The sequence below is a fragment of the Bombus pascuorum genome, chromosome 9 (assembly GCF_905332965.1).
Source record: "Bombus pascuorum chromosome 9, iyBomPasc1.1, whole genome shotgun sequence".
Classification (NCBI taxonomy): Eukaryota; Metazoa; Arthropoda; class Insecta; order Hymenoptera; family Apidae; genus Bombus; species Bombus pascuorum.
In genome coordinates, this window is record NC_083496.1 from 4,844,932 (window position 1) to 4,866,821 (window position 21,890).

At 31.9% G+C, this 21,890-nt stretch overlaps 7 protein-coding genes across 21 annotated transcripts in view; 5 read left to right on the forward strand and 2 right to left on the reverse strand.

Moving 5' to 3' along the window:
* Nucleotides 1–530: 530 nt before the first annotated feature.
* On the forward strand, nt 531–981 carry LOC132910447 (late histone H2B.L4-like). Its single transcript, XM_060966141.1, has one exon. It carries the CDS (start codon nt 546–548, stop codon nt 921–923), a length of 378 nt encoding a protein of 125 aa, XP_060822124.1. The 5' UTR covers nt 531–545; the 3' UTR covers nt 924–981.
* Nucleotides 982–2,165: 1,184 nt separating this feature from the next.
* LOC132910445 (histone H3) lies at nt 2,166–2,650 on the forward strand. The gene has a single exon (XM_060966138.1). It carries the CDS (start codon nt 2,191–2,193, stop codon nt 2,599–2,601), a length of 411 nt encoding a protein of 136 aa, XP_060822121.1. The 5' UTR covers nt 2,166–2,190; the 3' UTR covers nt 2,602–2,650.
* An 809-nt stretch (nt 2,651–3,459) lies between these two features.
* LOC132910450 (probable oligoribonuclease) lies at nt 3,460–4,510 on the forward strand. Its single transcript, XM_060966144.1, has 4 exons — nt 3,460–3,600; nt 3,754–3,915; nt 4,006–4,226; nt 4,324–4,510. Exons 1-4 carry the CDS (start codon nt 3,556–3,558, stop codon nt 4,454–4,456), a joined length of 561 nt encoding a protein of 186 aa, XP_060822127.1. The 5' UTR covers nt 3,460–3,555; the 3' UTR covers nt 4,457–4,510.
* Nucleotides 4,511–5,953: 1,443 nt separating this feature from the next.
* On the forward strand, nt 5,954–10,593 carry LOC132910449 (kinesin-like protein Klp61F). The gene is made up of 16 exons (XM_060966143.1): nt 5,954–6,278; nt 6,366–6,513; nt 6,591–6,740; nt 6,888–7,048; nt 7,124–7,273; nt 7,364–7,600; nt 7,701–8,076; nt 8,158–8,429; nt 8,508–8,647; nt 8,714–8,832; nt 8,900–9,244; nt 9,307–9,534; nt 9,619–9,798; nt 9,868–10,090; nt 10,189–10,310; nt 10,384–10,593. Exons 1-16 carry the CDS (start codon nt 6,214–6,216, stop codon nt 10,432–10,434), a joined length of 2,967 nt encoding a protein of 988 aa, XP_060822126.1. The 5' UTR covers nt 5,954–6,213; the 3' UTR covers nt 10,435–10,593.
* A 373-nt stretch (nt 10,594–10,966) lies between these two features.
* LOC132910454 (Golgi pH regulator) lies at nt 10,967–13,247 on the forward strand. 3 transcript variants are annotated; one of them, XM_060966161.1, is made up of 8 exons: nt 10,967–11,063; nt 11,466–11,629; nt 11,683–11,789; nt 11,860–12,270; nt 12,350–12,531; nt 12,596–12,781; nt 12,873–12,938; nt 13,011–13,247. In XM_060966161.1, the coding sequence occupies exons 1-8, from the start codon at nt 11,022–11,024 to the stop codon at nt 13,209–13,211; spliced, it is 1,359 nt and encodes a 452-aa protein (XP_060822144.1). In that variant the 5' UTR covers nt 10,967–11,021; the 3' UTR covers nt 13,212–13,247. The 3 variants fall into 3 exon arrangements, with proteins under 3 accessions (XP_060822144.1, XP_060822146.1, XP_060822145.1); XM_060966163.1 differs by having other exon boundaries at nt 10,977–11,128; XM_060966162.1 differs by having other exon boundaries at nt 10,977–11,103.
* A 349-nt stretch (nt 13,248–13,596) lies between these two features.
* Nucleotides 13,597–17,299, reverse strand: LOC132910453 (neutral alpha-glucosidase AB). Of its 2 annotated transcripts, none has more exons than XM_060966160.1 (5): nt 17,169–17,299; nt 16,614–16,709; nt 16,125–16,532; nt 13,919–16,059; nt 13,597–13,845 (listed from the first exon to the last, which is right to left on the reverse strand). In XM_060966160.1, the coding sequence occupies exons 1-5, from the start codon at nt 17,183–17,185 to the stop codon at nt 13,733–13,735; spliced, it is 2,775 nt and encodes a 924-aa protein (XP_060822143.1). In that variant the 5' UTR covers nt 17,186–17,299; the 3' UTR covers nt 13,597–13,732. The 2 variants fall into 2 exon arrangements, with proteins under 2 accessions (XP_060822143.1, XP_060822142.1); XM_060966159.1 differs by lacking the exon at nt 17,169–17,299 and adding an exon at nt 16,782–17,123.
* Nucleotides 17,300–17,751: 452 nt separating this feature from the next.
* Nucleotides 17,752–21,890, reverse strand: part of LOC132910451 (chondroitin sulfate proteoglycan 4) — a 33,676-nt gene continuing 29,537 nt past the window's right edge. For all 12 annotated transcript variants that reach the window (XM_060966152.1, XM_060966154.1, XM_060966158.1 and 9 more), the window contains one exon: nt 17,752–21,888. In XM_060966152.1, the coding sequence (XP_060822135.1) occupies nt 19,912–21,888 (1,977 nt within the window). In that variant the 3' untranslated portion in view covers nt 17,752–19,911. The remainder of the gene's footprint in view (nt 21,889–21,890) is intronic.

Genomic DNA, 21,890 nt, shown 5'->3' on the forward strand with positions numbered 1-21,890 from the left:
ACGAAGCTGGCACCCCGCTGGGGGTAGCCGCCCACATGCTATATTATTTTTTATTTATATTTTTTTTTCTTCACCAACAAGATATAACACTTTACCAAATGTCCGCAAGGACAAATTGTAAAATAACCAAAATAAAATAAAAAAAAAAAAAAAAAAACTTGGTTGGTAATTAAGAAAGCATTTCGAAAGGCATGGAAAAGTAAAACTAGATTACTTTAACGTCTCTGCTGGTTACTGTTTAAATTTAAACGAAACATTGGAAACATTGGAACTATTGATGAACGCGTTACATTTTCGACCAATAAGAATTGAACGATGTTTTCTATAAAAGCAGATGAACCAAATAGAAATGCGAGACGAGCACGAGACAACATCGTGTATGCTAGTATTAGCAAATATAGATATTCTAAGTTTTTGTTTTTTCAATTAATATAGATAGTATAGATTGTTTATATTTTAACGACCATAGATATTTTGTGCACTTATATTTTAACAAGTATAGATATTCTCTGTGTTTATATTGTAATAAGTATACATATTCAATAATGACTCTCAAAGCTGCTATGAAAGTAATGAGAAAAATAGATAAGAATCCGAAAAGTGTTAGTATGAAGAAAATGGATCGAAAGAAAAAGAAAAAGAGGAAGGAAAGTTATGGGATTTATATCTATAAAGTACTTAAACAAGTTCATCCAGACACAGGTATTTCGAGCAAAGCCATGAACATTATGAATTCTTTCGTACAAGATATATTCGAGAGAATTGCTAACGAATCATCTCGTTTGGCCAAATACAACAAGCGAAGTACTATTACATCGAGAGAGATACAAACCGCCGTCAGGCTTTTATTGCCTGGAGAACTTGCTAAGCACGCAGTTAGCGAAGGTACAAAGGCAGTTACTAAATACACAAATACCAAATAAACAAAAGAACATCTCCTTTCACAAACTTATAATAATCGGCCCTTTTCAGGGCCACCAATTTCTTTCTTTCATTGGAACTTTTGCTTGTTTTCCTTTCTGATTCTTCTAATTGTTTAGAATTGTAATCTGAGTAGAATTTAAATAAACATCATTCGCAATACTATCTATTAAATCTGTATTATCCAATCAAGATACGTGTATGTAGCAAGATCATAAACTATAGAATAAGGTGCCGATTAGTATCATAGACTTGGAGTTGTAACATTGTATTTGTATCACGCATAAACGATATATGATTACCTAATTTAGAAATAGCAAAACTACAAATATCAATTACTATTTTAACAAATTGGAAAACAAGGAGAACAAAGTGTAATGTAAATATAAATATCTATTTATATTAGAAGCCTAGAATATTAAAAGAATTACAAGTAGGCAAAATCGTTATTACGGTCTTATAAAAGAATATATATGTAGTACATAGTATTAAGAAAGGTTGAAAACTTCTTTATACAACTCCTATCAAAATTTTAGGTTCTCATGTGCCCATATTTCCATGACTCCATTTGTCTTCAAATACATATATCTGAAATATAATTCAGAAACTTAAACATGTATATCTTATTAACTACATTGTATTAACCACCTGTTTGTCATAATAATATATCATCGACCTTGTCTAACGACAGACCATAACGAGGAATTAATGTTTAGCTATTAATATTTATTTTAATTTTAAACATAGTAAACTATCTTATTGTACAAACGGAGAATTACCATACATTTAAAAAGATGTGATGGTCCTAAAAAGGATCGATTATACAAAATTAATCTTAATTTATAACTTAACCTCCGAAATCGTACCATGTTTTGCTTTGGTAAGCAGATAAGGTATGTACAATATACATAGATGCAAGCTTGGTGAATAAGAATTTTAAGGTTAACTGGCAGTTAAATTGTAGTTTTATTGAGCGGGAGCAGAACATAGCTGGTTTTATGGTGCCTCTTTTGGATTGTAATTGTAGCGATAATTACTCTTTTAATTAAAAAGTTATTAAATACCTCTGTATATGATAAACACTGATCCCCCACTATTATCGAGCTGGCCAATCCAAAATAGCTTTCCTTAACTGACTGCCCCTTCTTGACCGCAACGAACCAATCAAACGCTCAAAGCTCCTGCCTCGTAAGATATATAAACTCCAAGTCGTCGTCGGAGCTGCGAAACTTCGTTTATTCTGCGACCGTACTATAATATTGGAGTATAATGGCTCGTACTAAGCAGACTGCTCGTAAGTCCACTGGTGGTAAAGCGCCCCGAAAGCAATTGGCGACAAAGGCTGCGCGTAAGAGTGCACCTGCAACTGGGGGAGTGAAGAAACCACATCGTTATCGTCCCGGAACTGTTGCTCTTCGTGAAATTCGAAGATACCAAAAGAGTACTGAGCTTTTGATCCGTAAATTGCCTTTCCAACGGCTTGTTCGTGAAATTGCACAGGACTTTAAAACTGACCTGCGTTTTCAAAGTTCAGCAGTTATGGCGCTTCAAGAAGCAAGCGAGGCCTACCTAGTTGGGCTCTTTGAAGACACGAATCTTTGTGCTATTCACGCTAAGAGAGTTACTATTATGCCAAAAGATATCCAATTAGCGCGCAGAATTCGTGGAGAACGGGCTTAAATATCTTTTTGGCAGCAAAAATAAAAACGGTCCTTTTCAGGGCCAACAATCCTTTTCTCGAAAGAACAGTTCGATATTCGCTACATTACATTATTCATGTATATTTTATTCATATATTCTTTTGATTGTAATTCATAATAGGTAGAACTACAGCTTAAATTTAAAAAAAAAAAAAATGTTCTGTAAAAGAACAAAAATATGAACAAATCCTCAATATTTTTAAAAACCGTTGTATCTAGAAACGTGAAATTTGGACAGTATATATACATATTCCCTTTATGACGTACACATGAAACAAGAAATAATTTTTGGAAATGCGGACTCCAAAATGGTAGAAAACATTTTTTTTAAAAGATACCCATATTCCACGAGCTGTTTAAGTTAGACATGATAATTTGTATATGAACTCTATAAGTAATGACTTAATATAATAATATATTAAATGACTTATTATATTATATTTAATGACTTGATATATTAAAAATAATTTGATATATAACTGATACTATATGCTGTACGAAAAGGAAAGGAAACGCATAGACATAGAAGAGTCATTCTAGTTTCTATAAGGTTTTCATTTCAAGATAACATTCAGTAAACGTATTATAACTGAACTTATTTTTAAAGTATTTAATGAAATTAAAATATAAGTTTTTTTTTATAATAGTTATATTATAGTATATTATAATTATATTATAATTATTATAAGCATTATTACATAATAATTGATATTTTATAATTATCGAAACAACGTATTTCTCGTATGAAAAAACGTGAAACATAAGTTTGAAACATAACCTAATCCCAAATGAAATGTCTATACTAGTATAATTACATAATTGATTATATAAAGTAAAATTATAATATACTATAATATAACTATTATAAAAAAAAATCCTTTTCCAAGAATAGTGATAAACAGATCTTATATTTTAGATCTCATCAAGCGTAAATATGGCATATAACAACCGTGATTGCATCGTATGGATAGACACAGAAGTAAATATTTTATAAAACTTTTTCTAGGTTAAGTTATAATATACACTCATGAGGATTTATATACATATTTGATTGCTTTAGTTTTTCTGAATATACAATCACTGTAATCATAAACTTAAACGTACAAAAATATTATATTAAACTCCTTTTTAGTTAAGTGGACTCGATATAGAGAAGGATACAATTTTGGAAGTTGCTTGTTTGATAACTGACAAAGATTTGAATATTATAAGTGAAGAATTTAATGTTGTAATTAATCAACCAGATGTAGTGTTAGAAAATATGAATGAATGGTGTACTAACTGGCATACAAAGGTGAATCAACTATCTTTTATTATAGCAATTATTTGAACTTTAAACATGCATTTATAACTGCTATTTATCATAAAAACTATATTTTTCCAGACTGGTCTGATAGCAGAATCTAAATGTAGCAAACTTAGTTTAAAGGATGTAGAGCAAATGTTACTTAACTTTTTAAAAAACTACATTCCAAGTAAAAGTTGTCCTCTAGCGGGTAATACAGTTTACATGGATCGTTTATTCCTACTAAAATTTATGCCATTAGTCAATGATTATTTACATTATAGAATTATTGATTGCAGTGTGATTAAAGAATTAGTAAGGTATTTGCATTTAAATTATCTATATACTCTAGTGATAACTATTATAGATTATATTTAATTTACATTATTTTTAAAAATAATGCATAATTTATTTTAGGAGATGGAATCCAACAATTTATAAAAATATGCCAGAAAAGAAAGCTTGTCATAGAGCTTTATCTGATATCAAAGAAAGTATAAATGAACTAAAATATTATAAAACGAATATATTTACAGATTTTATGATGTAGCACTCAGGTTCATATTCTATGGGATACAATCCCTCATGGTTATCTTTACAAATAGCTATGTTTTATTACAAATGTTTCTATATAAACTTCTTATATAAAGAGGGGAAGTGAAAAGCGAAGTTATTGGAAAAAATTTGGGAAGGAGACACTAGTATAGCAAAATATCTTAATTTATGAAATATTACATTTACAGTAGTGTATGCAAACAATTCATGAACAGTTCTGATCCATGTAGATGAAACTGAAAGAAATTTGAACAACTAAATCATTAAGCACGTTTATCAATAATACAATTTTAGGATTACGCTTATATGTTTCATGTAATTCACTCAAACTATTAAGGAAATATTCTAATCCATAATTTTAAAAGGAATCAATTTCTTTTGTAGAAAGATTTTGTCAAATCCGTAAAATTAATGGACTTACACAAGTTTTGAATAAAACAGTACAGAGTCCATGCCTAATCTGGATAATTTGAATTATTTTCACTTTAAAACATGGTGAATATTTTTAGAACATAAATAAATAGATATGGGAAAGTTAATACTAAAAAATCTTATTACACATATAACGATGAACATTTCTTTTACAAGATTTCAAGATCATCATCTTTTTTAAGTAGAACTATATGTTCATTTTTTTGTAACTTTGTAGAGCGCGAAAAAACAAATTTAAAAACCTTAATAACCATATCGTCCCCATAATTTATTCTTAAGATATTTGCGTCTGAACTGTCCGTATGTAACATCTAATTATGTTCAATCGACAAATGGCAAAATTAAAAAATCCAAATTCTTCGACTCCTAGGCAGAATGCGTTAAATTTTGACAGCTCAAATGAAACTTTAGAATATAGGGGATTATTTGAGATTAGTTTTATCTAAATATCCTTTCTTCTTTTTAGTTTCATAGCGATTTTAAAAATCGCCCCATTGATGGATCTAGGAACTTTGAAAAATTATAACCATTTAACAGTAAAACAGTGAAATTAATTTCTTTATAATTAAAGAATGATATTTCTCGAACCATAAAGCGAGTTCTTGAACTGTTCAAGAGTTAAATTAAAGCTTCAACTCTCATAAATCTAGTCTGTACATTATTCCGTTTTTGTACGTAATTCTATTTATTCTATGCAATTAATACAATACCCTTCTTTCATTACGTATTTGAAGGGATTCAAAGTGTTTCAGAGCGTATCAGTAACTGTATATTTATCTATAATCTGTCCAACGAAACGAGACAGTAAACGGAAACAAAATTTGGTTGCCGCGATTGCAATTATTGGCTGCCGACTAGTGATACTCGAATTTCACTTCTTCACTGCCTTGTCTCTATAATATATGTAAAAATTTTATTATTGATTTTGAAAGTTACATAAAAAAGCTTATAGATATTTGATTTTTTTGTAATCATTACACAATAGATTAATTTTGTCTAGATTATTGTCTCCGTGTAGTTAGTTAATTCCCTAATTTCTTTTCTCTTTGGAGATTGTAGAGTGATATCTTGGTTTCGCTTTGGTAATTTATAGAGTAACTGAGGATAAATTTTTGTGATTTTACGTACAGTTCGATGTAAGAGACCCCTGTTGGGACTGTTGTAAAACATAGATTTTAAATTGTTCAACGGTTAATAATATAAGGTAGCGTTTGTATACAATGTGAAAGATAGCGACTTATTCTACGAAAAAAAGAGACGAATGTTTAAGGTGAAATAACTAAAAGCGATCAGAGTGTAAAGAAAATTTATTCCACAAAAATGAACGACACGCGTAATGCGAAAAAAGAGAAAAAGCAACATATACAAGTCTTTGTCCGTGTCAGGTAATCACATATTAAACTATGAAGTACTTATACAAAACTTTATTTTAAAATGTAATTCTATATTGATGTTGCTTTGTTTTATGCTAGGCCAATAAATAATGCTGAGAAAGTCGGAAAATCGGTAACAGTTGTTGATATACCATCTAATAAAGAAGTGGTCATTCGGGAAAGACCCCATGATAAGTTTACAAAAAAGTTTACGTTTGACAAAGTATTTGGACCTCATTCAAAGCAGGTGCGTCTTTCAATTAGTATTTAGTATTATATAAATAGCATTTAAAAAAAGATGAATAATTATTAATAAATTTTTAGATACAAGTATATAATGCAGTTGTCAGTTCTTTGCTGGAGGAAGTTTTGGCTGGATATAATTGCACAGTGTTTGCATATGGACAAACTGGCACTGGAAAGACTTTCACAATGGAAGGAACTGACAATGATCCATCATTACATTGGCAAACAGTTGGTTTAACATTTTCTTTCTACAAATAGTAGTCTTGAAATAGACAACATAAAAGAATATATTATATATTATAATGTATGCATATATATATAGAGATATATATGAATACACACATATATATATGTATATATGTATAAAATTTATAGGATACCACTGCTGGAATCATACCTCGAGCTTTAAGTCATTTATTTGATGAGTTGCGCGTATTGGGCGTACAGGAATACTCAGTAAGAGTCAGCTATTTAGAATTATACAACGAGGAAGTATTTGATTTATTATCTCCTAGTGAGGATGCTGCTAAAATAAGGTATTTGGTTTTTATATCCTTTGTTCATGTATTGCTATTTTGGCCAAATCAAAATTCTGTATAATGATTTAAAAGGATATATGAAGATCCAACTAAAAAAGGTGCTGTAATAGTACATGGTTTAGAAGAAATGTCAATACATACTAAAAATGAAGTATTTAACATCCTTCAGAAAGGATCAGAAAAACGGCAGACTGCAGCTACTCTGATGAATGCTCATTCAAGGTTAAAAAATATTCTGCTTTTATATTTTAAATAGCTACTTATGTCTATCTTATTTCATGAAATTCAATATTAATGTTATTTGCGTTTTAGTCGGTCCCACACAATATTTTCTATTACTGTTCATATAAGGGAGAATACTATAGAGGGTGAAGAGCTACTGAAAACAGGAAAACTAAATTTAGTTGATCTGGCTGGTAGTGAGAATGTTGGAAGGTCTGGTGCTGTTGACCGAAGAGCAAGAGAAGCAGGCAATATCAATCAATCTCTATTAACCTTAGGTCGAGTTATAACAGCACTAGCAGAAAAAGCTCCACACGTACCTTATAGGTAAAATTAAGTAATTATTAATAAATTAATATAGATTCTGATAGTTAATTTATAACACACATTCAAATATTGAATTTTCTTGTTTATCTTTTCTGTACAGAGAATCTAAATTAACACGGTTGCTCCAAGAATCATTAGGTGGACGTACAAGAACTTCAATAATTGCTACAATATCTCCTGCTAGTATTAATCTTGAAGAAACCTTGTCAACATTAGATTATGCACACCGTGCTAAAAATATCACAAATCGACCTGAAGTTAATCAAAAATTTTCTAAGAAGGCATTACTTCAAGAATATATTGAAGAAATTGAAAAATTAAAGAAAGATTTAATAGCATGTCGTGAACGAAATGGTATTTATCTAACTCCAGACAGTTACAATGAAATGCAATCTTTGATAGAATTTCAAAGCAAAGAAATAGAGGAAAAAGTGAATCATATTAAAGCAATTCAAGAATGTATGAACTCTAAAGAGGTGATTGTTGATCAAAGTTTTATAATTTCTATTATGTTCTTATTGTATTACACAATGCAAAAATCAAAATTATTATTTTAGCGAATATTTAACGAATTAAAATCAATAACTTCCAAACAAGCAAATGAACTATTAAGTACGAAAAATGAATTGAAAAGCACAGTAAATGCTTTAATGTCAACGTCAACACGCTTGGCAGTATCGGAACGAGAAAAAGAGGAACAGAAATTTCTTGTTGAAAAACACGCAAATACTGAAAATATTCTTTTATCACAAGTACAAACAGTTTTAGATGTTGCTGATACAGCCACCTCAGATGTAAATAAACTTCATGATAAAATCTTCCGCAAATTGTAAGCACTTTCTCTCAGATAAAATCCTAAATTTTAAATTATATTTGTGAATTTAAAATTAACATTTTATATTTATAGACAAATAGGACAGCAAAATAAATCTCTTGGACAACAGTTTAAGAGCAACATTAAAGAACGAATCCAAAAAATTGAAGCTGATATTGCATCACATACCAAAAATTTAATGCAATTCTCTACATCTATGAAGGATCATATTGGTAAGTAGAATGTTCAATAGAAATATTGAATTTTGTAAGTAAATACTTACTATTTTACTTATTTAGAAGCGCAAAGTATATCAGTTAGTGAGGACATTGGAAAGGCGATTCAAGTTATGTCCCAGGATCTTGTTAATTTTAAACAAAATATTATCAATGAGTTGATGAAAAATATGGATGATTCTGTATGTAACAAAATACAATTAATATTTTTATTATGAAATTCATCAAATTATAATATTTATTTTTTAGTATTTAAGATATCAACAATGGTTAGGAAATGAAAGCGAAAATGTTACAGCTATGACTAATAAAAAGATTAGTATATTAAATAATATTTCTTCCCATATTGTACAAAAATTTCATCAGTTACTGGAGAATAAATTAGCTGAAGGTTTGCAAGCGCTAAACACTGATATTTCTCAAAATATTGATAACTTAATAGAATCTACAAAAGAATCAATGACATCAATTTCTAAATGTTCAACTGAAAAGCGGGTTCGCTTAAATAACGATATGTTAGAAATTAGAGAACATATTGAAAATATTCGACAAGATCAAAATGATATTATCGAGAAACGGGCAAATTTTGCAAAGGTACGTTACTTTAAAAAAAAGACTATATTGTTGTAGTCCTGATATTGTCTACTTGCTTGCAGATGATGGACGATTTGCAACGTTGTTTCAATGAGGTACAAAAGGAGCAAGAAGAGAATCATTTTTCAATATGCGATATATTAGACAACATTGATGAAACTTGTAGAACTATAAATAATCAAGCTTCAGATACTTGCAAAATAAAGACAGAAAAACAAAATGATTTACAAGAAAGATTTCGAAGTGATTTAGAAATAGTAAAAAACGTAGTTGTTGAAGGAACAGATAAGGTAAAAAATACTGAATTTCTTAGGAAAGCAGATTCCCTATTGCACAATATTATGAGGTAATTTGATATTCATTTCTTTTGATAGTCTCTATTGTTGAACGAAAGCGCTATAGCACAAGGTAAACTATCAATAGATCAGTTCCAATCGAACATAAATAAGAATTGTGATACGTTAATGAGTTTTAAAAATTACGTGGAAAATAATATTACGGAAATGCAGCAGAAGATGGCAAAAGATAAAAGCTTTATTTTATCAGTAATCAATGTAAGTTGGCACCTAAAATTGTTTAAGTTATTTCGATTCTCATTTTATTTTTAATATTATCGTTTTCAGGATATGTATATGAAAGTTTATACCAATAGCAATGAACATATAAAATGTTTTGATGATTGTAAAATAGCATTTATGACTGTATTTACAGAAATGAGTAAAAAGCTTGAGAGTGAAAATATTAATGCAGAAAATGTGAATAGTAAAATTATTTTAGAAATGCAAGCAATACTTGATCAAGTTGACAAATTCTTTACAGAAGATTTATATCGCGATAATCCAACAGGTATGATCAATTATTCACTACTATTTATACTATTGTTATATATATTGCATGCATATCCATAATTTTGAAAAATTATTTGCTTAACTGAAATTGAATAGGTTTAACTCCTGCAAAGAAGGATTTTCAGTATTCTAAAAAGCTTATTAAAACATCTCCACATGAACGACTACTTAAAAGGTATAGAGAAACACTTAAAGATATTGAAGATACAGAGAATGAGGTAAGTTTGGATATACAGTACTTTTAATATAGATTTAATAAAATATTTTGCTTATTGTATTTATCTCCATTAGCCTGTAATACCATTGAATACATCTACAAAACAAGCTGCAGATACAAGCTGAGAAATAACCTTCGAAGAAGTTATAGCATCGTATTTAGTATGTGGAAATTTATTAATTATGAATTTTTAAATTTTATAACCATAAATACTTTATAACCAATGCGACAAAATAAAATTGAACATATGTATATTAAAATAGTAAACGTAATATTTGATTAAATCTTTTTATAAACCTTTATTTCTTCCTTATTTCATTGAATTTACCTTTAGTTTATACAAACGGATTCATAGGTAGTATCTGCAGTAGTTCATAATAATTTTTATCAGTTTGATACCGTTTTCCAAAGAGTAATCTTTATAAAATATAATGCACTGTATTAAAATAAGTATAAAATTTTTTAGTTCAATATGTTACAGAAACCGATATTTAAATCTTCTCAATGATGTTTGTACATGTATAAATATGCATTTATCACAACATAATTTGTAAAGTATTAATGGCTGCGGAGTGGGGCAAATCTTATAATAACGACTACTACGTTGTGTGTAGTGATAAATTCCTTGGCGTATTCTGACAAGCAACAATTGATGCTCTCTGACGAGATCAATTTCATACTTTGCAATGCGAAGTGTGTGTGATATTAAAAAATGGGTTTCTTGGAAGATACATTCGTGATTTTAATCACACAGGTGGAAATTTATTTCCACTAATATAAATAGATTCTTGCCGGTACTCGTAGATGTTACAGAATTAGGTTATAAATGATTGATATTTTTATTAAAGGATTGTAACTGTAATATTTATGTTTTTCTATTATACATCAGTTTTATTAATAATGCAAATTTCGAAACATATTTACGTTTCATAAATATTGAAATGCAAATTAATAAATTAAATTTTGTGAAATTATTTTAGAATTTCTGTGTAATAATCAAGCGTTAGCTTTATTAAATTTTTATAACGTACTATGTATTGTCTGTATTAATGTTAATAATTTTATAATAAATGTGCCAGTCCAAAATTGTGTAATCTATTTTTAAACCTAATTAGTTTATTTTTACCTTTTTATGTATTTGTATTGCATATTGCAGATTATCTTCTTCTTAGGAGGATGGGTATTTTTTGTAAAAAAATTATTTCGGGATTATGAAGTTCATCACAGATTAGTACAACTAATTTTTTCCACAACATTTTCACTATCCTGTACTATGTTCGAACTAATTATTTTTGAAATAGTTGGAGTTCTTGACTCCAGGTAAGTAAATGATTTTTTTTAAATTGAACATTAATAATATAATGTATATTTAGTTCTAGATATTTTCATTGGAATGTTGGCCTTTATATGCTGCTATTTATGGTAATTGTTTTGATTCCATTTTATATAGCATATTTCATCATTAGCAATATCAGATTTGGTGAGTGTATTTTATAAATATTTACATTAGTATGTAATACTGAATATATTAAATGATCATTTTTTTATAGTAAGACTGAAATTAATAAGGCCATTAACAGTTGTTGTATATCTCTTTTATCTTTACTTGTTTTGGAAAGTGGGAAATCCCTTTCCAATCTTAAGTCCAAAAAAAGGCCTATTATCCATTGAACAAGGTGTTAGTAGAATAGGAGTTATTGGTGTCACTGTTATGGCACTATTATCAGGATTTGGTGCTGTAAATTATCCATATACTTCAATGGCCTATTTTATGAGACCTGTAACATATGCCGACGTACAGGCTATAGAAAAACGATTATTACAAACAATGGATATGATAGTGGCTAAGAAAAAGAGAATGGCATTAGCTAAGAAGGGAGAAGTTGTAGGGCAAACTGAAGCTAGATCCCGACTTTGGGGGATGTTTGGTCCTTTAAGTGGTACTAAAAGTAATCAGGAAAGTATGTATTATATTCTTTGATATGATTAGGATATAAAATAGTTTTGTTTACATGTACATTTCATGAAATGTAATCGCAGGTATTAAACAGTTACAAACTGAAGTTACAGCGTTAGAAGAATTATCTCGGCAATTATTTTTAGAAGCACACGATATTCAAAATGCAAGAGAACGTTTAGAATGGGCTGCTACTTGGCAGGGGAAATATTTTAATGTTTTAGGGTACTTTTTCTCTGCGTATTGCACTTGGAAAATATTCATTGTAAGCATCTATACAATAGAATTGCATAAAAAATTATAGATTTGAAGTTTATTTTTTCTTCTAGTCAACAATTAATATTGTTTTCGATCGCGTGGGCAAGAAAGATCCTGTAACTAGAGCAATTGAAATTGCAGTACACTGGATTGGTTTTGATATCGATGTTACATTTTGGTCTCAACACATTTCTTTCTATCTTGTTGGTTGTATTGTATTAACATCAATTCGTGGTTTATTACTAACACTCACGAAGGTATGTTTGAAGCAAATATTTTTTACACTATTTCGAAAACATTTAGAAGTTTGAAAATATCTATTAAATACTGATTATTCTGTTATTTCAGTTTTTTTACGCGATATCAAGCAGCAAATCATCGAATATTATCGTACTTATACTTGCTCAAATAATGGTAAGATTATTTTATTTGATATGGATAAAAGTTTATTGCTTTCTTGATGATATAATTATGTGTTTTTTATAGGGTATGTATTTTGTCTCGTCTGTGCTTCTAATGCGAATGAATATGCCTGCGGAATATCGGATTATAATAACTCAAGTTTTAGGAGAATTGCAATTTAATTTTTATCATAGGTGGTTTGACGTTATATTTTTGGTATCTGCATTATCATCAATAGTATTTTTATATTTAGCTCATAAACAAGCGCCTGCAGAACGTATTTAATTTAATAAAACATCTTTTTACGATGAAAATAAAAAATTTCTTTGTAATTTCATGTTTACAGCTCCTTTGATTACATTTTTGCAACAAAATAGGTTTGTTTAACGAAATAAGAAATAAACAACATCATGTAGAACTAAAAATTAATTATAAAATATATGAACATAAAACTTAATGTATTAAGTATTTAAATATTTATTCAGAGGAACATATTTAATGTTCCTACCTCTAATATGTACTTACATATGATAATGCTCCTATATATGTTTTGTCCAAATTAACATGCATAATTATAAATTTTACACGTTAAGTAATAGTTTTACATTATCTATTGTTTAATTAATTCAAAGTAATCTTTAATTTGGTGAAATATTTGATATATATATCATTTACATTAACTTTATGTTGTATTTATCTCGTTACGGTATACAATGGCATTTTGATCACACATAGCTAATAAAAATACGTGAATAATAGAAAATTGGCATTAATGTATGATTACTGAGTCTATGATGAGTAAACTTCTAATGGATCAGTTCGATAGACCATTCTTCTCCCATATTTACACCTGGCTTACGCACGGTTAATACATTATTGTTTGGATTGTATTTAGTCTCCAAATTAACCTTTGGCATACCTAAAACACAAATTCGTAATTTAATTATAATGTTAAATGATACGTTTTGTAATTGAATTAGGATGATACATACTGCGTGAATTTAATATAGCAGATTTAACACCTTTAGGTGGATTTGCAATATCTACCCTTTCCAACCAGCTTTCTGTCTGATATGAAGATAATTTGTCGATAAATGTAGACGTTAATTTATTTCTTTCAAAACTGAGTCTTAAATATAAGTATTTTCCATGACGATATTCAAAGCTAGCTTCGTCATCGATGTACAATGTGCCATTAGCTTTACCCGCAGAATCTGTTGTAACTATCAAAGTATAGGGATCATTTTTCATTGCGACTGTACTACGACGTATTCTCATTTTACGTGGAACGATAGAGCCGCCTCTTTGGAATACCGGAATTTTATGAAGAGTCACCGGAATATTAACTAAGCCTGGCCGATAATATGGTTGCATGGTATCAACGTCATACCAAATTACTGTGCCTTCTCCAGGGAAATATACGTTGACATCTGTAACTGATGGTTGAAAGACTGGCCGTACAAGTATAGAGTCACCGATTAATATTTCATCATCGATAGCATATGTCTCAGTTTCACTTGGATAATGAGCCCATAAAGGTCGCACTACCGGAGTGCCATTTACTTCATGTTCTCGGAAAAGTGTATACCATAATGGTAGATATGAATATCTCATTCTAAAAGCCTCTTTGACGATTTGAAGAGTTTCTTCGTTAAATAACCAAGGTTCGCGCCGTTTAGTTTCAATATGAGAATGCTGACGATAAAAAGGAAGCCAGGCACCAGCTTGATTCCATCTAATGAACAGTTCAGAGTCTGGATTTTTGAAGAAACCAGCAATATCTGCTCCACAGAATGACATTCCAGAAACGGCTAAAGAGAGGCACATTGGATAACTTACACGTAGGTGATCCCAATCGCCTGTATTATCGCCAGTCCACATAGCTGTATAACGTTGTGAACCAGCGAAGAAAGATCTCACAAGTGTAAATGGCCGTAGTGAGCCTCCTGATCTTCTAAATAAAGCTTCATACGTAGCCATAGATAAAAGAAGTCCATTAATATTGTGAACACTTCTATGTTCCCAACCACCATAATGGATTACATCTTTAGGCATAGTTACTTCGGGACCATTAAATACGCTTGGTTCGTTCATATCATTCCAAATGTACACATCATTAGTGGTACCATGGAATTTATCTAAACTATATTGACTGATATAATATTCTCGTACCGCTGGATCGAAAAAGTCCAAATACGAGGATGATCCTGGCCAACACCAACCCTCGTAGTCTTTTCCATCTCTTGTTTTAATGTAATAACCCATTTTTGTGGCATCATTATGCAAAAAGTAACCAGGATCACGTTTAATATGTGGATCAATAATTACAACCAATTTTCTACCTTTTGCAGTTAAATTATGCACCATTTCAATAGGATTTGGAAATTTTCGTCCGTCCCAAGTAAAATATTTTTTACTGTCGGTGTATTCGATATCGAGCCACATAACATCCAAAGGTAAATCATGTGTATCAAAATTTTCTGCTACTTGTATAACATCATCTTGATCGTTGTAATTCCAACGACTTTGATGATAGCCTAAAGTAAACATTTGAGGTAATGGTGCTGTACCTGTTAAAGTTGTGTACTGTTTAAATACATCCAGAGGCTTAGGGCCTAACATAAAGAATACATCTATTACACCAGCTTCTGACATGAAATGAGCATCCACTTGTGATTTTTTAGCAGATCGAGATACAAAGTTTACAATACTTTCTACAACATTATTGTCTGCACTTGATAAAATATCGACCCACGTTTCTGCAGCATTATGCCAGAAGATGCCAGTTGTTCTTTCTTTACCATGAGCATAGAGAACAGGTATTGCCCCATAAATTGACATTCTTTCATTGACTTCATATTCAAATACATCTAAATTGTATAATCTGTAAGGATCAGCCTGTTTTGTAGATTTTAGAGCAAAGGAATCTGCATGTTCTGGTACACCGTATGCATGTTCAGCACCAGGAAAGCTGAAATCCAAAGCAATTGCTTCTGGGCCAAAAGGTTTTGAGTCATGATGAGTTTTAAAACTTTCCTCCCAAGCGCCTGGATCATCATCTGCACCATCACCTGGAGCATCACTATTGCCATTTATTTCAGCATTTTCAGCATTTTCTTCTTGTTCCGGTTTCCTGTTAATCATTATTAAAAAATGTAATTAATTATGTATATTTAATAATAGCTTTATGAAACATACTTAGGTTTTATACGATGATGTTCAAATCTCATAAGACCTCTTGCATTTGCAGACACAACCAATATATTCTGAGAGTATAGATCCACTCTAAATGGACTAGTATATAATATAACTTTGTTTTCTCCACTTGTTACAGTTATATGATCTGTAGTTTTTTCAATTAAATTTAATTTAGATACTTGTGGTTGATCCTGAAGAGCATATTCAGGCTCATATCTGTCATGTAATGGATTTTTTTCATTGATATGGAGTCTAAATGTATTATCCTTTAATGCAGTTAATTGCAATATATAAAGAACTCTTGTATCCTTATTAAACAACTCTATACTTATACTGGATTCATTTTGAGTTAAAGTATTTGTTAAAAGTTGATATGGTGTTTTTCCAGGCTCAACTTTTCTGCAACGTCTAATAATATTGATATAGTATTAATATTAGTAGCATAATTAGTTAAATTTTTAGAAATGATAGACAGTATTGGAAACTTACCTGCAAAAGCTACTCTGTTCGCATGTTTTAAATACATCTCTATTAACTGCATCGATAAGGAGGAAAGAACAGACTAATAGAAATAGTAATCCCAATCTAAAATATAAAATATTAAGCTCATAAAATTTTTAGTTATGAAAAATACTCTAATTTGTTAATACTAATTACGTTTTATTCCTGAACAATAGCGGAAAGAACATTATTATGTATTTTGTTATTTGTTATTGTTGCTTTTGTAATACTCTTAATTGTATTCTCATTTTACGTTAAAACGGCCTCCTGTTTTTAATGACTCTGAACTAATAATAACATTTTTATAAACAAATTAAACAGAGAAAAGTAATGCTGCGTGCCGAATCAAATCACGGTATTATCATGGACACGTCAGCGTAATCATGATTGGATTATAAAAGTAAATACATAAAGAAGTCTAATTTGTTATTTTGTATAAGCAAGATGAATTAAGTACGGAATGATTTATGGAGTGATGTATTCCGTTCATGAAGAATTAACTTCGTTTTTTGAAGGTTAAAAGGCCGAAAGTAAGTAACTTACCGCACATATGAGGCCATGTTGAAAAGTGATTTTTGCCACAGATGAGATATAAAATAGACTCATTACCTTATGGGACTGGTTATTCCATGTTCTGAAATACCGATTGCACAACAAATCAGAAATTTCGTTATGCTACAAAGGAGGTACATACAATACACATATGTTGATGGGATATAGAATAGACCTGATATGTAATCAGAGATGAGAAACGAAGATCCTTTTGCCTATAATATGATTTCTGTATTTGCTGTAGCAAATCGCAGATTTTTCTGAAGTCGGTATTTCAGAACGTGATACACGTAGCTCTATATAATGTCGTATCTATTTTGTATTTAGACAATGGTTATACCATCTACGTTTCAGAGCGGCAAGATTAGGAATTGTTCAGGATTCTCTATATTTTGTCTCGAATTTGGAAATATCATTATTTATTATCTATCGTAAAATATATTTGAAAAGTTATAAGGGAAGAAAGAATATTCAACACAGCAAAGTTGTATTTCTTCCTTCAATGCATGAAATTAACCGATCAAAGAATAGATTAATCATGGCCAGGTTTATAAAGGTAATTATGATTCGTTCATTTTATATAACATCGCACATTCAGTTTATTTGAATTACAAGAGTAATGCATTCAGTCGGCAGGGAAAATACAGTCCTATATAACTATATATTACATAATATAGAAGTTTGGCACTCGGATCGATTCATTTTGGGGATGTAAAAAAGCCTAACTGTTCGTTTCTAGCATATTCATTAATCAACACACGTATCTCTGTTAAAAACGTTTTCTTATCTCTCTTTGCCACACGATTGGAACTATCATATTAATGCATATGCTGCGAATTTGTGAAACAGTGTCTTCTATGTAGGAGTGTATATATTTCATATATTTATATATAATAATAATAATAATTATCGTTATTATTATCATTATCACTATATTAACATCGACGTTAGAGCATTTTCTTAATCATACGTTTCCTAGGGTTTTTATAGAAATCGTGGTTAAGGTCACTGTGAGTTTGCGCAGCCCTAAGAGACATAACGTTTAAATATCTGTCGAAAAATCGGCGAGCGCGCGAATCAACAAGTTGATATCGATTGATCGAGCGATATATTAATTTATTATAATACTGAAGAAAATGTGTGTATCTTTCATTGTTGTGCGTTCTGTACGCCGGTCGATAATTTACGAATACGGTACAATAAAATTTGTCGTTGCTGTTGGAAAATTGATTCACGATAAATTTTTCAACGTCATAGAATATTCACATAAGAGGATTCATGTTCGATCGACAAGTTTCAATGAACTTAACCTTCACGACGTCGACGAGATAAATCTTGGTAGGTGTAAAGAAAATGATATCATTATTTTTGTAGGGATAGAAAAAGATGTTTTATACATATTTTTCGAGTTATCTTTTGTTTCCGAATTTCAATTTGGTAATAGAAATTGCGAATCTTTTTGTTTCTATATGTACATATATAGGAAGATTTTGCTCGAAAGGTAAGATGGTGTATCGGAAAGAAACGAGGGCGACCTCAAGTGATATAATGACAATTAAAAAATTCGACGTTGTACGATGTGGAATAGTAGAAATCGCGGGAATCGTGTAAAAAGATATGTGCGAAAACTCGAGCGTTTCTGGTTGTACTGCATGCTTTGAATGTGCATATTTTTTTAGAAAAGTCGCGAATACTTTTATATATTCGTCATATGTGTATATAAATCGGAAATACGCAGTCGGTTTTGTAGTCTTTTTTTTTACAAAACTTTTTCAAGTAAATACATATGTATAATGTTTCGCGTCTGATAATACCTCTAAGTACTCCCGGTGTTCTCGAGTTAATATTTCCATGACATTTACCCTCGATATTTTATTGAGTGTATGTAACAGTGACGGTTTTCTTTTTAGTTTTCACAAAGAAACAATAATTTTGTATTGACGAAGAAATGTGTCACCGTGAAGCATCGAAGGAGAAGTATCCCGAGTGACGTAGATTTGGCTGAGAGCAGACGAGCTTCGAAAACGATCTCGATTGAATTAAAGAGCATCGTTTTGAACTTGGACATCCAACCGGGGAAAGACAGCGAAATCGACATCGTGCAGGCCTCGTGGAAAAATTCTTACAAGAATCGATAATATCTTAGGCACATTCGATCCATAATAGCGATGATAGTCTTGGGTTCTTTTAGATTTAACGAATTCACCTCATCCGGAATTGCAAGGACTTTTTTGCAGTACTAACAAGATACATCGCAAAACATTTTACGTGCAGACCACGCAAAAACGTATTCTTTCACTAAGTATTCGATTATATGTATACTTAGCGTTCTTGTTGGAGACTATGATGTAAAAAAAAAAAAAAAAAAAAAAAAAACGAAAAAGTTGATGGAAACTCTGATGCTCGACATATTGTTAACGACAATGTACTTACAATTTTAATATTTACGGAGTATGAATAACCGTTAACTGATAACAACGTAATCGAGTACGTGTTCTTATCGAGGCTTCGATTACGCATGAGCGTGTCGGGAAAAGAGTTTCCGTCAAGATTTTGGTATAAAATCGAGGCTTTCGGTAATACTCCCATCTCGCAGAGTCAATTATTATCTTTAGGCACATTAAGACCATAGTTAATCGACGATTAGTCTCAAGGTTTTGTAACAAAAACAGTCTTCTGGTTTGAGAAAGTGTTACGGCCTGTTTCGCTTTAATCGCGAACAGCCCTCCTTTTGCTAGACCCAATATTGATTTCTTCTTAACAAGGGGTTGTTGGTCCTCTGCGTGGTGGCCGATTGACAGGGTAGATCGGACGTGTCGAAGCTGCTCCATTCGTCCCCATCCGCGACACCGTACGGATATTTCGCTGAAACGTCCACTTCGGATCCTGTGATACTTTCCAACGGACTCAGAGGTATCACCTTGCACTGAGGTAAGGTCGACGTCATCGTCGGTAGAACCGGTAACGGTGTACTGGCTGCAACGCTATTGTGATCGTTGGCGTAACGCTTCACGTGAGGTGTCACAGGCATTAAATGATCTGGAGGTCTTGGAAGGGGCATTACACCCACCGCTGGAGTTGGTTCTGGTTTTTCTTCTTCGGCATGTTTGTATTTGTTATGTCTACACCTGATGGTAATGATCACCACTACACCGAGCAAAAATACGCCAAGGAGCATTCCTAGGATTAACAGGTAGTCGTTGCTCATATTGGGTGCGATCGCCATTTCACCTTCGTGACCCACCGGATCCATCGGGCCACCAAGCGTCATATTATAGTCGTCCATGTCGAGTTTCACGCGAAACTCGAACTCACCTACGGCTGGTTGAAAGATAGAGGCCGCTAAGATGAACACGAAGCTATCGATTACTCCCTCGTACTCCATCGTTGGAATTTTTCTACAAACCATGTAAATCACACCTGACATCACTTCCTGGTGTGAGAATTTAGTCACTTCTTTTTCTCGAGTTCCACGTTTCTCGCCGGAAGACGAAGAACTTCTGATGATTCTCTTTATTTTACCAAATTTCGGCTTTTTCATGATCGTATATATGGGATTACTGCTCGTTAGCTTCGCTAACGGTGTGGCGTCCATATATTGCAACGTTATCCTGGTCTTTTCGCCTGCCAGAGCGATCATAGGGTTCATAATCATCAAGGGTACTATCTTTATTTCAATTCTTATGCGTTTCTGTTCAAATCCGCTCAGTCGTGCGGTCAGTTCGAGACTGTCGTTCGACACGGTCATGTCCGTTTGCATGAACATGACGCTTTTCGACAGCAAGTCTGTTTGCTTAAAGCTAGCCGCCGCACCGTCGCGTACGTACAACACCCCGTACTTTGGAATCGCCGTTACTTCGTAAATGACCAAGTCTTGTCTCGCGTTAGTATCGAGCTTTACGTTGCTCTCGGAGATTAGGGCTACGTTCGAGCCTTGTTGAAGGTTCACAGGACCGGGAACGGTAACGTTCAGTTTGATGGGTAAAACGTACACGTTGAACACCGTATACGTTGGATTGAAACGTCCATCCCACACCCTGAAGTAAAAGGAAGCCGCTTGAAGCGGACCATTGTGCTCGTATACCAGTCGATTGGAGTCGACATCGTGCTGAGTGAATTTGTTCACTTGACGAACTTCCGAAATATTTTCGTTGAATGGTAGAAGCAACAGACGACCGTACGTTGGCCTAGATATCACGTCGTATGCGATTTCCTCTGGCGGAGTGTCTGGATCGGTTGTCAACAAGTTCTCCCTAGTTATCGTTTGATTTTGATTTTGCACCACTGTAATGGATGGCGCGTTCGTGATCAATTTGAACGGTTCGTCGTTTACCGGTTCGATTATTACCGGAATGCTGGTGTTGCACAGCAGGATGTGACCAGGGGTCAGGTAAAGAGAAAAATTGATGCGATCTTCCAACGTATCCGAATGATCGTGATAATAAGCGATTTTTCCACCTTCGATTTGTGGCTGGGAGAAAGTGGTGACATTTAAATCTGGAAGAATCATCACATGGCCGTGGCTAGGTTGACTGACTAGTCTCGAGAGCACCGCTGGATTCTCGATACCAGCGTGAGTTTGAAGAAACGACACGATTCCGCTGATGTTCATGATGACTTGAGCCGAACCACCTTCTTCCACTCTTACGTTCTTCACGGATACGTATCTGTCTAATCCGCCACTGGAGACTGAGATATCTATTTGAAACATCT